This window comes from Triticum aestivum, chromosome 4A (genome assembly GCF_018294505.1).
Source record: "Triticum aestivum cultivar Chinese Spring chromosome 4A, IWGSC CS RefSeq v2.1, whole genome shotgun sequence".
Lineage (NCBI taxonomy): Eukaryota > Viridiplantae > Streptophyta > Magnoliopsida > Poales > Poaceae > Triticum > Triticum aestivum.
The window spans coordinates 670811461-670828115 of record NC_057803.1 but is presented as its reverse complement, the minus strand read 5'-3'; the positions used below and the strand labels follow the sequence as shown (position 1 = coordinate 670828115).

Here is a 16655-nt window from a genome sequence, read left to right as displayed (position 1 = left end):
GACTAGAGGGGGAGGGGGCGGGGCCTACCCTGGTCGCCCCTCCTCTTCTCCACTAGGGCCCATGAGGCCCAATAAACCCCCCGAGGGGTTCCGATAACCCCCCGGTACTCCAGTATATGCCCGAACTCACCCGGAACACTTCCGAAGTACAAACATAGTCATCCAATATATCAATATTTATGTCTCGACCATTTCGAGACTCCTCGTGATGTCCTTGATCATATCAGGGACTCTGAACTATCTTCGGTACATCAAAACACATAAACTCATAATATCGATCGTCAACAAACTTTAAGCGTGCGGACCCTACGGGTTCGAGAACTATGTAGACATGACCGAGACACGTTTCCGGTCAATAACCAATAGAGGAACCTAGATGCTCATATTGGTTCCCACATATTCTACGAAGATCTTTATCGGTCAAACTGCATAACAACTTACGTTGTTCCCTTTGTCATCGATATGTTACTTGCCTGAGATTCGATCATCGGTATCTCAATACCTAGTTCAATCTCATTACCGGCAAGTCTCTTTACTCATTATGTAATACATCATCTCGCAACTAACTCATTAGTCACATTGCTTGCAAGGCTTATAGTGATGTGCATTACCGAGAGGGTCCAGAGATACCTCTCCGACAATCAGAGTGACAAATCCTAATCTCGAAATATGCCAACCCAACAAGTACCTTTGAAGACACCTGTGGAGCACCTTTAAAATCACCCAGTTACGTTGTGACGTTTGGTAGCACACAAAGTGTTTCTCCGGTAAACGGGAGTTTCATAATCTCATACTAATAGGAACATGTATAAGTCATGAAGAAAGCAATAGCAACATACTAAATGATCAAGTGCTAAGCTAACGGAATGGGTCAAGTCAATCACATCATTCTCCTAGTGATGTGATCCCGTTAATCAAATAACAACTCATGTCTCTGGTTAGGAAACATAACCATCTTTGATTAACGAGCTAGTCAAGTAGAGGCATACTAGCGACATTATGATTGTTTATGTATTCACACATGTATTATGTTTCCGGTTAATACAATTCTACCATGATTAATAAACATTTATCATGATATGAGGAAATAAATAATAACATTATTATTGCCTCTAGGGCATATTTCCTCAAGTTATTTGCCGCCAGTTTTCGTGTGGCTGACAACAAAGACTTTCTTCGCCGTCAGCCAGTGGACGGCAAAGAGTTGGCAGGCGACAAATTAGCTAATTCCAGTAGTGAGAGGCTCACCAAGGTGGTGCCGGCGATGAGATCGGCGCAGGCGATCGACGGCGCTGAGGACAGGGATGGGACGACACCCTACACATGTGCAGACTCTAAGAAGTTAGTTTGAGCTCAAATTGTGCATCTAAAACACACAAACCACTCTACTTCTAGAGCATTTGAAATGAGCTAAACTAGTAGTGAGAGATGAAAGGATGAAGTTGCGAACCTTTTAGAACACTTGTGTAGTTGGTGCATCGCCAAACCTAGACAAATCTTGGGGATAATGTAGCTTGAAGGTCAACCTTGGAGAGGAGAAAGATTAAGTGTGGCTCGGGCATTTCATCAAACACCTCATGTGCACAGGATGTGAGAGCACAGCAGCACATACCTCCCACACGCCGGCCGGCCAAAAAATAGAGGAGTGTGCGGGCAGGGGTGAGAATATATATAGGCATATCTTTCTGAAGGAAATATGCCCTAGATGCAATAATAAAGTTATTATTTATTTCCTTATATCATGATAAATGTTTATTATTCATGCTAGAATTGTATTAACAGGAAACATAATACATGTGTGAATACATAGACAAACATAGTGTCACTAGTATGCCTCTACTTGACTAGCTTGTTGAATCAAAGATGGTTAAGTTTCCTAGCCATAGACATGAGTTGTCATTTGATTAACGGGATCACATCATTAGGAGAATGATGTGATTGACATGACCCATTCCGTTAGCCTAGCACTTGATCGTTTAGTATATTTCTATTGCTTTCTTCATGACTTATACATGTTCCTGTAACTATGAGATTATGCAACTCCCGTTTACCGGAGGAACACTTTGGGTGCTACCAAACGTCACAACGTAACTGGGTGATTATAAAGGAGTACTACAGGTGTCTCTGAAGGTACATGTTGGGTTGGCGTATTTCGAGATTAGGTTTTGTCACTCCGATTGTTGGAGAGATATCTCTGGACCCTCTCGGTAATGCACATCACTATAAGCCTTGCAAGTAATGTAGCTAATGAGTTAGTTATGGAATGATGCATTACGTAACGAGTAAAGAAACTTGCCGGTAACGAGATTGAACTAGGTATTGGATACCGACGATCAAATCTCGGGCAAGTAACATACCGATGACAAAGGGAACAACGTATGTTGTTATGCGGTTTGACTGATAAAGATCTTCGTAGAATATGTGGGAGCCAATATGGGCATCCAGGTCCCGCTATTGGTTATTGACCGGAAACAAGTTCTAGGTCATGTCTACATAGTTCTCGAACCCGTAGGGTCCGAACGCTTAACGTTTCATTGACGATATAGTATTATATTATGTATGTTGGTAACCGAATGTTGTTCGGAGTCTCGGATGAGATCATGGTCATGACGAGGAACTCCGGAATGGTCCAGAGATAATGTTTGATATATGGGATAATAGTGTTTGATCTCCGGAAGAGTTTCGGAATTCACCAGAAGGGGTTCCGGATGTTTCCCGAAATGTTTGGGTACGAGAACACGTTATTTGGGCCAAAGGAGAAAGCCCACAAGGTTTTTGGAAAGCGCAAAAAGGAAGTTTTGCAGAGTCCAGGGGCCAGACGCCAGGGTCCCTGGCGTCTGGGTCCAGACGCCGAGAACCCTGGCGTCTGGCCCTGGAGTCCGAGAAGGACTCTTGCCTTTCGGGTGAAACCGACTTTGTGGAGGCTTTTACTCCAAGTTTCGACCCCAAGGCTCAACATATAAATAGAGGGGCAGGACTAGCACCAAAGACATCAAGAAACACCAAGCCGTGTGCCGGCAACCCCGTCCCCTCTTGTTTATCCTCCATCATAGTTTCTGTAGTGCTTAGGCGAAGCCCTGCGGAGATTGTACTTCACCAACACCGTGACCACGCCGTCGTGCTGCCGGAACTCATCTACTACTTCGCCCGTCTTGCTGGATCGAGAAGGCGAGGACGTCATCGAGCTGAACGTGTGCAGAACTCGGAGGTGCCGTGCGTTCGGTACTTGGATCGGTCGGATCGTGAAGACGTACGACTATATCAACCGCGTTGATAAACGCTTCCGCTTAGCGATCTTCAAGGGTATGAAGATACACTCCCCCTCTCGTTGCTATACATCACCATGATCTTGCGTGTGCGTAGGAATTTTTTTGAAATTACTACATTCCCCAACAGTGGCATCAGAGCCTAGGTTTTATGCGTTGATGTTATATGCACGAGTAGAACACAAGTGAGTTGTGGGCGATACAAGTCATACTGCTTACCAGCATGTCATACTTTGGTTCGGCGGTATTGTTGGATAAAGCGGCCTGGACCGACATTACGCGTACGCTTACGCGAGACTAGTTTTACCGCCGTGCTTTGCACACAGGTGACTAGCGGGTGTCTGTTTCTCCAACTTTAGTTGAACTGAGTGTGGCTACGCCCGGTCCTTGCGAAGGTTAAAACATCACTAACTTGACGAACTATCGTTGTGGTTTTGATGCGTAGGTAAGAACGATTCTTGCTCAGCCCGTAGCAGCCACGTAAAATTTGCAACAACAAAGTAGAGGACGTCTAACTTGTTTTTGCAGGGCATGTTGTGATGTAATACGGTCAAGACGTGATGCTATATTTTATTGTATGAGATGATCATGTTTTGTAACCGAAGTTATCGGCAACTAGCAGGAGCCATATGGTTGTCGCTTTATTGTATGAAATGCAAACGCCCTGTAATTGCTTTACTTTATCACTAAGCAGTAGCGATAGTCGTAGAAGCAATAGATGGTGTAACGACAATGATGATACGATGGAGATCAAGGTGTTGCGCCGGTGACGATGGTGATCATGAAGGTGCTTCGAAGATGGAGATCACAAGCACAAGATGATGATGGCCGTATCATATCACTTATATTGATTGCATGTGATGTTTATCCTTTATGCATCTTATCTTGCTTTGATTGACGGTAGCATTTTAGGATGATCTCTCACTAAAATTATCAAGAATTGTTCTCCCTGAGTATGCACTATTGCGAAAGTTCTTCGTGCTAAGACACCATGTGATGATCGGGTGTGATAGGCTCTATGTTCAAATATAACGGGTGCAAAACAGTTGCACACGCAGAATACTCAGGTTAAACTTGACGAGCCTAGCATATAACAGATATGGCCTCGGAACACGGAGACCGAAAGGTCGAGCGTGAATCATATAGTAGATATGATCAACATATTGATGTTCACCGTTGAAACTACTCCTTCTCACATGACGATCGGACATGGTGTAGTTGATATGGATCACGTAATCACTTAGAGGATTAGAGGGATGTCTATCTAAGTGGGAGTTCTTAAGTAATATGATTAATTGAACTTAAATTTATCATGAACTTAGTCCTGGTAGTATTTTGCAAATTATGTTGTAGATCAATAGCTTGCGTTGTTGCTTTCATATGTTTATTTTGATATGTTCCTAGAGAAAATTGTGTTGAAAAATGTTAGTAGCAATGATGCGGATTGGATCCGTGATCTGAGGTTTATCATCATTGCTGCACAGAAGAATTATGTCCTTAATGCACCGCTAGGTGACAGACCTATTGCAGGAGCAAATGCAGATGTTATGAACGTTTGGCTAGCTCAATATGATGACTACTTGATAGTTTAGTGCACTATGCTTAACGGCTTAGAATCGGGACTTCAAAGACATTTTTGAACGTCATGGACCATATGAGATGTTCTAGGAGTTGAAGTTGATATTTCAAGCAAATACCCGAGTGGAGAGATATGAAGTCTCCAACAAGTTCTATGGCTAAAAGATGGAGGAGAATTGCTCAACTAGTGAGCATGTGCTCAGATTGTCTGGGTACTACAATCGCTTGAATCAAGTGGGAGTTAATCTTCCAGATAAGATAGTGATTGACAGAATTCTCTAGTCACCACCACCAAGTTAGTAGAACTTCGTGATGAACTATAATGCATGGGATGACGAAAACGATTCCCGAGCTCTTCGTGATGCTGAAATCGACGAAGGTAGAAATCAAGAAAGAGCATCAAGTGTTGATGATTGACAAGACCACTAGTTTCAAGGATAGGGCAAAGGGAAAGAAAGGGAACTTCAAGCAGAATGGCAAGCAAGTTGTCACTCCCACGAAGAAGCCCAAAGCTGAACCAAAGCCTGAAACTGAGTGCTTACACTGCAAAGGAAATAGTCACTGGAAACGGAAGTACCCTGAATATTTGGTGGATAAGAAGGATGGCAGAGTGAACAAGGGTATATTTGATATACAGGTTATCGATGTGTACCTTACTAGTGTTTATAGTAGCCCCTGAGTATTTGATACTTGTTCGGTTGCTAAAAATTAGTGACTCGAAACAGGAGTTACAGAATAAACAGAGACTAGTTGAGGGTGAAGTGACGATGTGTATTGGAAGTGGTTCCAAGATTGATATGATCATCATCGCACACTCCCTAAACCTTCGAGATTAGTGTTAAACCTAAATAAATGTTATTTGGCGTTTGCGTTGAACATGAATATGATTTGATCATGTTTATTGCGATACGGTTATTCATGTAAAGTCAAAGAATAATTGTTGTTCTGTTTACATGAATAAAACCTTCGATGGTCATACACCCAATGAAAATAGTTTGTTGGATCTCGATCGTAGTGATACACATATTCATAATAATGATGCCAAAATATGCAAAGTTAATAATGATAGTGCAACTTATTTGTGGCACTGCCGTTTGGGTCATATCGGTGTAAAGCGCATAAAGAAACTCCATAAAGATGGATTTTCAGAATCACTTGGTTATGAATCATTTGATGCTTGCGAACCGTGCCTTTTGGGCAAGATGACTAAAACTCCGTTCTCCGGAACAATGGAACGATCTACTGACTTATTTGAATAATACATACCGATGTATGCGATCCGATGAGTGTTAAGGCTCGTGGCATGTATCATTATTTTCTGACCTTCACATATGATTTGAGCAGATATGGATATATCTACTTAATGAAACATAAGTCTGAAATAGTTGAAAAGTTCAAAGAATTTCAGAGTGAAGTGGAGAATCATCGTAACAAGAAAAAAAAGTTTCTATGATATGATCGTGGAGGGGAATATTTGAGTTACGAGTTTGGCCTTCATATAAAACAATGTGGAATAGTTTCACAGCTCACGCCACCTGGAACACCACAATGTAATGGTGTGTCTGAACGTCGTAATAGTACTTTACTAGATATGGTGCGATCTATGATATCTCTTATCAGTTTACCACTATCGTTTTGGGGTTATGGATTAGAGACAGATGCGTTCACGTTTAATAGGGCACCATCTAAATCTGTTGAGATGACACCGTATGAACTATGGTTTAACAGTAAACCTAAGCTGTCGTTTCTTAAAGTTTGGAGTTGCGATGCTTATATGAAAAAAGTTTTCAACCTGATAAGCTCGAACCCAAATCGGAGAAGTGCATCTTCATAGAATACCCAAAGGAAACTGTTGGGTACTCCTTCTATCATAGATCCGAAGGCAAAACATTCGTTGCTGAGAATGGATCCTTTCTAGAGAAGGAGTTTCTCTCGAAAGAAGTGAGTGGGAGGAAAGTAAGAGCTTGACAAGGTAATTTGTACCTTCTCCCGAATTGGAAAGTAGTTCATCACAGAAATCAGTTCCAGTGATTCCTACACCAATTAGTGAGGAAGCTAATGATGATGATCATGAAACTTCAGATCAAGTTACTACAAAAACCTTGTAGGTCTTCCAAAGTACAGTCCGCACTAGAGTGGTATGGTAATCCTGTTCTGGAAGTCATGTTACTAGACCATGATGAACCTACGAATAATGAGGAAGCGATGATGAGCCCAGATTCCGCGAAATGGTTTGAGGCCATGAAATCTGAGATGGGATCCATGTATGAGAACAAAGTGTGGACTTTGGTGGATTTGCCCGATGATCGGCAAGCCATATTGTATAAATGGATCTTCAAGAGGAAGATAGATGCTGATAGTTATGTTACTATCTACAAAGCTCGACTTGTCGCAAAAAGGTTTTCGACAAGTTCAAGGTGTTGACTACAATGAGATTTTCTCAACTGTAGCGATGCTTAAGTCTGTCCGAATCATGTTAGCAATTGCCACATTTTATGAAATCTGGCAAAAGGATATCAAAACTGCATTCCTTAATGGATTTATTAAAGAAGAGTTGTATATGATGCAACCAGAAGTTTTGTCAATCCTAAAGGTGCTAACAAAGTGTGCAAGCTCCATCGATCCATTTATGGACTGGTGCAAGCCTCTCGGAGTTGGAATATACGCTTTGATGAGTTGATCAAAGCATATGGTTTTATACAAACTTTTTGAGAAACCTGTATTTACAAGAAAGTGAGTGGGAGCTCTGTAGCATTTCTAATATTATATGTGGATGACATATTGTTGATTGGAAATGATATAGAAATTCTGGATAGCATGAAAGGATACTTGAATAAGAGTTTTTCAAAGAAAGACCTCGGTGAAGCTGCTTACACATTGAGCATCAAGATCTATATAGATAGATCAAGACACTTGATAGGATTTTTCAATGAGTACATACCTTTATAAATTTTTGAAATAGTTCAAAATGGAACAGTCAAAGAAGGAGTTCTTGCTTGTGTTGCAAGGTGTGAAGTTGAGTAAGACTCAAGACCCAACCATGGTAGAAAATAGAAAGAGAATGAAAAGTCATTCCCTATGCCTCAGTCATAGGTTCTATAAAGTATGCTATGCTGTGAACCAGACATATTGTATACCTTGCTCTGAGTTTGGCAAAGGAATACAATTTTGATCTAATAGTAGATCACTGGACAATGGTCAAGAATATGCTTAGTGAGGACTAAGGAGATGTTTCTCGATTATGGAGGTGATAAAAGAGTTCGTTGTAAAAGTTACATCAGTGTAAACTTTTACACTGATCTAGATGACTCTAAGTATCAATCTGGATACATATTGAAAGTGGGAGCAATTAATCTAGAGTAGCTCCATGCAGAGCATTGAAGACATAGAATATTTGCAAAATACATACGGCTTTGTATGTGACAAACCCGTTGACTAAATTTCTCTCACGAACAAAACATGATCATACCTTTGTACTCTTTGGGTGTTAATCACATAGCGATGTGAGCTAGATTATTAACTCTAGTAAACCCTTTGGGTGTTGCTTACATGACGATGTGAACTATGGGTATTAATCACATACAGATGTGAATATTGGTGTTAAATCACATGGTGATGTGAACTAGATTATTGACTCTAGTGCAAGTGGGAGCCTGAAGGAAATATGCCCTAGATGCAATAATAAAGTTTTATTTATTTCCTTATATCATGATAAATGTTTATTATTCATGCTAGAATTGTATTAACCGGAAACATAATACATGTGTGAATACATAGACAAACATAGTGTCACTAGTATGTCTCTACTTGACTAGCTCGTTGAATCAAAGATGTTTAAGTTTCCTAGCCATAGACATGAGTTGTCATTTGATTAACGGGATCACATCATTAGGAGAATGATGTGATTTACATGACCCATTCCGTTAGCCTAGCACTTGATCGTTTAGTATATTGCTATTGCTTTCTTCATGACTTATACATGTTCCTGTAACTATGAGATTATGCAACTCCCGTTTACCGGAGGAACAATTTGGTTGCTACCAAACGTCACAACGTAACTGGGTGATTATAAAGGAGTACTACAGGTGTCTCCGAAGGTACACGTTGGGTTGGCGTATTTCGAGATTAGGTTTTGTCACTCCGATTGTCGGAGAGGTATCTCTGGGCCCTCTCGGTAATGCACATCGTTAGAAGCCTTGCAAGCAATGTAGCTAATGAGTTAGTTACGGAATGATGCATTACGTAACGAGTAAAGAGACTTGCCGGTAACGAGATTGAACTAGGCATTGGATACCGACGATCAAATCTCGGGCAAGTAACATACCGATGACAAAGGGAACAACGTATGTTGTTATGCGGTTTGACTGATAAAGATCTTCGTAGAATATGTGGGAGCCAATATGGGCATCCAGGTCCCGCTATTGGTTATTGACCGGAAAAAAGTTCTAGGTCATGTCTACATAGTTCTCGAACCTGTAGGGTCCGCACGCTTAACGTTTTGTTGACGATATAGTATTATATGAGTTATGTATGTTGGTAACCGAATGTTGTTCGGAGTCCCGTATGAGATCAAGGACATGACGAGGTACTCCGGAATGGTCCGGAGATAAAGTTTGATATATGGGATAATAGTGTTTGATCTCCGGAAGAGTTCTGGAATTCACCGGAAGGGGTTCCGGATGTTTCCCGAAATGTTTGGGTACGAGAACACGTTATTTGGGCCAAAGGGGAAAGCCCACAAGGTTTTTGGAAAGCGCAAAAAGGAAGTTTTGCGGAGTCCAAGGGCCAGAGGCCAGGGTCCCTGGCGTCTGGGTCCAGACGCCGAGAACCCTGGCGTCTGGCCCTGGAGTCTGAGAAGGACTCTTGCCTTTCGGGTGAAACCAACTTTGTGGAGGCTTTTACTCCAAGTTTCAACCCCAAGGATCAACATATAAATAGAGGGGCAGGACTAGCACCAAAGACATCAAGAAACACCAAGTCATGTGCCGGCAACCCCGTCCCCTCTAGTTTATCCTCCGTCATAGTTTCCGTAGTCCTTAGGCGAAGCCCTGCGGAGATTGTACTTCACCAACACCGTCACCACGCCGTCGTGCTGCCGAAACTCATCTACTACTTCGCCCGTCTTGCTGGATCGAGAAGGCGAGGACGTCATCGAGCTGAACGTGTGCAGAACTCGGAGGTGCCGTGCGTTCAGTACTTGGATTGGTCGGATCGTGAAGACGTACGACTACATCAACCGCGTTGATAAACGCTTCCGCTTAGCGATCTTCAAGGGTATGAAGATACACTCCCCCTCTCGTTGCTATACATCACCATGATCTTGCGTGTGCGTAGGAATTTTTTTGAAATTACTACGTTCCCCATCACTTTCGTCGCGGTTGGTGGCTAGAACTGGGATAGAAGACTGACCTTTATTCCTGGTTCCATCCACCAACTGGGACTAAAGGGGCTGCGCCAGGAGCGAGGCCGTTTAGTCCCGGTTCGTGTCTGGAACCGGGACTAAAGAGCTGAGACGAACCGGGACTGGTGCCTGCCGAGGCCCAGCCGGCGCCCTGGCCGCTCGAACCGCGACTGATGCACCAATTAGTGCCGGTTCGTAACTTGACCGAGACTAATGCTCTGATCTGGCCAGGACCAAAGCCCTGTTTTCTACTAGTGGAAGTTGCGTGATGCATGGCACTAAATAGAACATCTTTTACAGGAGCTCGAATGGAAGCATACAACAATGAAAAATGAAGCCAACTAATATTCTGGGAAATAAGGGTATGGATGATTTGTGTCAATAATGTACAAATGGATACAAAAAAAAATTAACCTATGGAAGCAAAATGTATAGAGTACAAACTGTATTGTGATTTAGATGCTACATAACAAAGTGGCACAAACATGGTACTTTGGGAACGGAACTAGTCTTCCCTGAAAGCATGGAAATTTGAAATAATTACCACCATTGATCGGGATGCATAGTTTGAGATTTGTGTACCAAATTAACTACTTTTCGCAGATGATATGGTGTACACAACGGAGAAAGCATATTGACACCTGTGAAAATTCGTTGAATCAAGATATGAACATAAGTAACACAAATCAACTCAAGTGCTTTAGATTTAAGTTGTACCAGGGTGATTCACCGGGCTGTTCCAGGCTGGCAGGCTTCTTTGTGAAACTGAAACGATTTACCAGCGTGATGGGGAGGAGGGTAGCAGGGCATGGTCCTAATGGTGAAGCAAGATGGCGAGAGGGATGCGAGGTCATCGGAGAGAGCAGCATTGGAGACGTAGCAGCGGAAGAGGGGCGGGTCGCTGCACCGGCTACCTGAAGCAGTTGTAGACGGCGCAGAGTTTTGGGGCACAGTGGGGTGGTGGCGGAAGTAGCCATGATGGATAGGGAGATCGGCGAGCTCGGGGCTGCGCTCGCCCTCAGGATCCGAGATGGATCGGACAAGCGAGATTAACTCGCATGCGACTACCTAATGAGGTGGTTGAGACGGGGGCAGATGAGACTTTCTCGATCAGGTTAATTGGGCAGTCTGCTTAGAGCATCTCCAACAGGCATGCTATGTTAGCCGTGTGCTGAAAAAAAAACGTTTTTTTGCGTGTGCTGAGCCGAAATGGACGCTCCAACAGCTGCGTAATAATCACGCGCGCGGTAAGCTTGGTTCAGCACGTGGAGGAAAACGGCATCGTGCGCAGTGTACTTGCTGCGCCTGCTCCCGCGAGCTGGACAGCGATGATTCACACACGACTTCAACAACCGCCAGATCTGAGACCTCCAGGCGCTGGCGCTGCCGCCCGCACCTTCCCCATTCGCTCCAGCGACCCGTCGACGCTTCCACCGCTTCTCCCAGCGTGCCGCCGCTGCATCCTCCACCTTCTCTCCTCGCCGCTGCCCGTCGAGCGCACTATTCCTCCAATGAACAACTCCCAACGGCCATTTGCAGCTCGGCGCCCACAAGGTGTTTGACAAAACGCTTGCAAGGTATGTATTGCTTCAACTTTATATTTTGTAGATGAATTTGGTGCATGTTGTTTATAGTTTTAAGCTAGTTTAAATTTAATATTGTAGATGAGTTCGTCCTACGATTCTTCCGATGAAGAATTTGATACTCAAGAGGAGGAGGACCTCACAATGATCCTAGATATGCACGTCAATAAAAAGCCGAAGCACGGTGGTTCGGTTATCGGTCAAAAGATTCTTTGATACATCATGAATGCTTATGTGATCATGCATAACATGATCATCGAGAATGAGCGTGGCCAAAATTTAGACTGTTCTCAATATGAGTTGTTGGTACGTCCTGTGCGAGTGTGGAGGAGGACTGCGAGGGTGGCCAGATTTATTGCCTCCTATCGTGCCATTCGACGTGTCGAAACGCGTGATGATCTTCAAAAGGATCTAATCGAGGAGTGGTGGTCATGAAATGGGTGACAAAACTAGTTTGATGTTTTATTGTTGAACTATTTTTGTATTGGAAGATAAACTATTTGTTTGAGTTGTAATAATAATTGAAATCTTTTCTTGATTTACGTTTTGTTTGTTTGATCTTCTTTGTTCTATTTGAGTAAGAAATGTTGTTTGTGCTGATCGTGTGGGTTGTAAATTTAGCGCGCCTGCTGGAGCGCTAACGATGGAAGATAAACGCTATAGACCGCGGGATTGGAAAAGCATCAACGGCACATGACCCGTATTGGAAAAGTTTCCTATCAGAAAACTGTATACAAGTGTTTCCCATTTATTTTTGCGTTAACAGGCCGGCTGTCATCTAGAAGAAGCTGTTGATTACACAACTCCACGGAACTGCAGCAGATAATAGATCTTTGTGACGAGCGTTACCAGCAGTCATCCACAGTCGACCTGAGATTAACCTATATCTTGTGTTGGATGGCCCAGCCCTTCCAATCTTCAATGAAGTAGCAGTGTTACGTGCCATACTGGACCGTGTGCACCAGGCCTTCATGGCCATGCCATACCCAAACACGTCCTTGCACGGCGTCGTGGGCACGCCTAGCACCACCATAGGATTCGCAGGCGACGAGGTGGGCTGCTGGTTGATGAACTCCACGAGGCTCCCCATGAGCCTCTTGCTGGTGGCCCTCAGCGGACTGTAGAGATGGAAACCGTGCTCCTCGCCCTCCGACTCCACCACCGTCACCTCGCGGCGCCGCTGGATCATCCAAGGCCAACGCGAGTCGAGATCACGCATGCGGGCCGCCAGGCGGTGGCCGCGGCCCCGCAGGCTGTCCTTCCCGGCCACGGCGATGAGCACGCGCTGGCAAGCCAGCGATGAGATCTCAGAGGCCGGAGGGTCGATCCGGGGGTCGTCGTTGCCGGCCTGACCGGCCGTCACGAACGGCCAGAGCCGGTCCACCCCGTTCGGCGGGAACACGGCCACGGTGGCTTCGTTGTCGTCCCAGGCGAGCTCCAAAGGCAGCCGCTTGGCTCCCCAGAAGTAAGGCTGCACCATGATCAGCCCCTCGATGTCCATAATGTCGTTGTTGACTTCGTGGCTGGCGCGGACTGCCGTGTGGTAAACGATGTTGCCGCCGGCGCTGTCGCCGGCCAGGAACGTGCGCGCGGGGTCGGCGTAGCTGGCCAGCCATGGGTCGGACAAGGACGCCGCCCACTGGAGCGCGGCCCACGCGTCGTCGTAGGCCGCAGGGATGGGGAACTCTGGCGCTAGACGGTACTCCACCGACACGACGAGGGCCCCAGCGGAGGCGGCCAGGGAGGTCGCGTAGCGGTGGTACGTCCGGCCGAAAGCGCTTTCGGTGCAGAAGGAGCCGCCATGGACGTAGATGACGAGAGGAAGCCGATTCCTGCCTGAGGTCTCGGCGGCACCGGACGGGAGGAACAGGCGCACAGACACGCTGGTGGCCTTGTCGACGACGACGTCCCTCGTCGCCACCCCACGGTTGCGGGCCTGATCCGACGAGGCCGGCACGAATGGACTGCGCAGGAAACGCTCGATGCTGCCGTCCTCGTACTTGCGTATGAACGGGTACATGTCCACGGAGATGTTACGTCCGTGGTTGTGATTCGCTGGAGAATTCTTGCTTGCCTGCATGGCGCAGTTGAGCTGCTTTAGTTTGGAACGCTTGTTTCGAATTGTGCCGCGTCGACGTTGGCTGCATCTCATGGGATTTTATAGAGCGAGTTGCTTCATCGGAACTTTACTAATGAGATTCGGAGGGAATCGACGGCATTCCCTCCGATCAGACTACACAGAGTAGAAAAGTTTTCCTCAGAAATATGTCTCCATGAAATAAATATGAGTAATTTCATTTTCTGTGTTAAATACTTAAACATGCTTTGAAAGAGTCCAAGTGGTTGTTGTCTGCCAATTATTGACGCGTGCATGGTCAAATTTCATTTTCAGTTAGATCTTATTCCATTATTGGATGTACCGTTGCAGCTATCCGAATATATCGAGTACTTATGGGAAGGACCATATTTTTGTCGATGTTGGATGACCACCTGTTGGCAAAAGGGTTTGATTTGGGTTAGCAATAGCACCAGGGGACCATTTCTATTTCTCATTTTAATTATATATTAATTAATTGTTTTGTTGTTTTATTTTGAGCGACAATTAATAGTTTTGGAAAGTTCGTGCATAACTGCAGCACCCGTGCTACACACGTGTTGATAAATTGGGCCTTCATAATTAGAAAATCTCGACTGGTTTGATACAATGATTTAACACGAATGTTATGCATTTCGCAGCAGCTTTTCGTGGAATGTTTTCTGTAAGTGCATGGATGATATGGCACGAGCAAACGCGTTGCCGATACAAACCTTTGCAGCATTTATCTCTTTGTATGTTCGAAAAGAGTTTAAAATTAAAGACAGTTGCATCTTGAGTAGGTAATGTACTTCAAGGATGGTTGTACGACCATGCGTTCATCTGTTATTAATAGCATGAAATAATGCCTATCGCGAGGGAAGCAACTACCCCTTTGTTGCAGCTGTTATGGATGACCACCTGCCCAACTAGGTCCACTAGTCATCAACCCGTGCACCTGCATGGGCTAGAAAATTTCAAAATAGAAAACAGATATTTTGAAATAATTCAATTTTCATCAATATATCCATCTATTAACAAATAGGAAATAGACTTGGGAACATACTTTTTAAGATTGTTAGGAACCAATTAATACGGTGAAACCTTACATACCTTTAGTTCGTTCATGATTAAACGCTATTCTTTGATGCTACAAGTTTTGGCCGTGTTTCAAATCATGACAATCAACTACGCACAAAAATGTAAAGATGAAGGATATATTAAGAATACCTCCTTTTGGGGATAATATATCATTGAGCAGTAATAAACCATGTAATACCACAAATTAGTACATCCATGAATGTTGGGTAAGCATATGCGTTTTCTATGTACATACATGCAGGGATGGGGCAAACATATAATTCAAGCATCATGATTAAAGATGGCATAAGGATGATTTCAACAGAAAAAAAAGCACATGACATGCTGTAAACATTTGCGGAGTTGCAACTCACCATCTCACACTCTATCACTACTCCATAGTATCCTCTTTCCTCTAATGATTAGTCGATGCCGCACAATTCTAGAAGCACATACAGAAAATCAAAGATGATTTTAAAACGGAAGTACACTGTAAGAGTACTATATATATAATGGCATATCATTTGATTATAAAGAAAAGTTATAGGGTTAAGAAACTGTAAGTACTTCATATTTTTTCAAGCCCCACATGTCGAATCATATACTTACAATAAGTTGTGCGCAATATAATTTATAAATTTATATTATTTTCGTATAAAAATTATCTAAAAATATAATAATTGACTACACAACATTTGTGAGTAATATATGACTATACAATAATTGTTCGTATATTCTTTGCCTTCATTCAAAGTGATACACATACGGCCAGAGCATAAGGTTGGCTGACCACCATTTAGCAGCCCAGCACCAGCAAACGTCAGGGTCGCAAAAATATTTGCGATCTGCCACTGACGTGCAAGATCAGAATGACATAGAGAGCTCGTGTAGAGTCAGACATGGGTGGGCAAATGATTTCTCCACCTTGCACCAACAACTGGTGGCTTTCAGAACATGTACACCAGAGAAAAAAATCAAATGCTTATTCTTTTTCTATGAAAAACAACATTAGATGGGGGCTGGTACGCCCTAGAGGGAGATGCAACGATAGCCAGATCTGTTTTGTTTTGTTTTGGTTGGAACACCGATCGTAGATGTTGTCTGTTTTTTTAAATGGCTGGACGTGAGTGTTGAGGAATCCTTTTTCACCGTTTTCACTATACTTGATAGATGTCTTGTTTTTTTTCAAAGAACTTGGACGTGGGTGTTAATGACTCTTTGTTCTGTACGTATAACCGTATGTACTTTCTATTTGGATTGAAACATGGATGTGGGTGTGTGTTTTATTGAATGGCTGAACACAAATGATGATAATCCTTTATAAGTACGTGATAGTCCAGTAATCCTCTTTTGGTACGTGATGAATGTCATCTTCTTGGACTCTCGTATCAAAAAAATAATGCTCCACGATTCCTTATCTTCAAGGGCTCCAGTATTTTTTTTTTGAAAAGTTCCATTATTCCTTTGTTGATCCTAGCCATACAATTTATATCCTAAGGTTAATTTTATGTTCTTTTGAGGATTGACATGGAGGCTTCATTGGTGCTTCTAATTAGTAAAGATATAAGATATAAGATTTTTGGGTAAGCTAGCTCACATCTACTTATGAAGTGATGGCTGTCACTATACGTTTATGGGTACACTTACATTCAGTACCACCCGAAAGACTCTCT

The 16655-nt window shown here is 43.5% G+C and overlaps 1 protein-coding gene across 1 annotated transcript; it reads right to left on the bottom strand.

The window, feature by feature from the left end:
* Positions 1–12547: 12547 nt before the first annotated feature.
* LOC123083014 (probable carboxylesterase 5) lies at positions 12548–13944 on the bottom strand. Its single transcript, XM_044505176.1, has one exon. It carries the CDS (start codon positions 13906–13908, stop codon positions 12607–12609), a length of 1302 nt encoding a protein of 433 aa, XP_044361111.1. The 5' UTR covers positions 13909–13944; the 3' UTR covers positions 12548–12606.
* Between the last annotated feature and the right edge of the window lie 2711 nt (positions 13945–16655).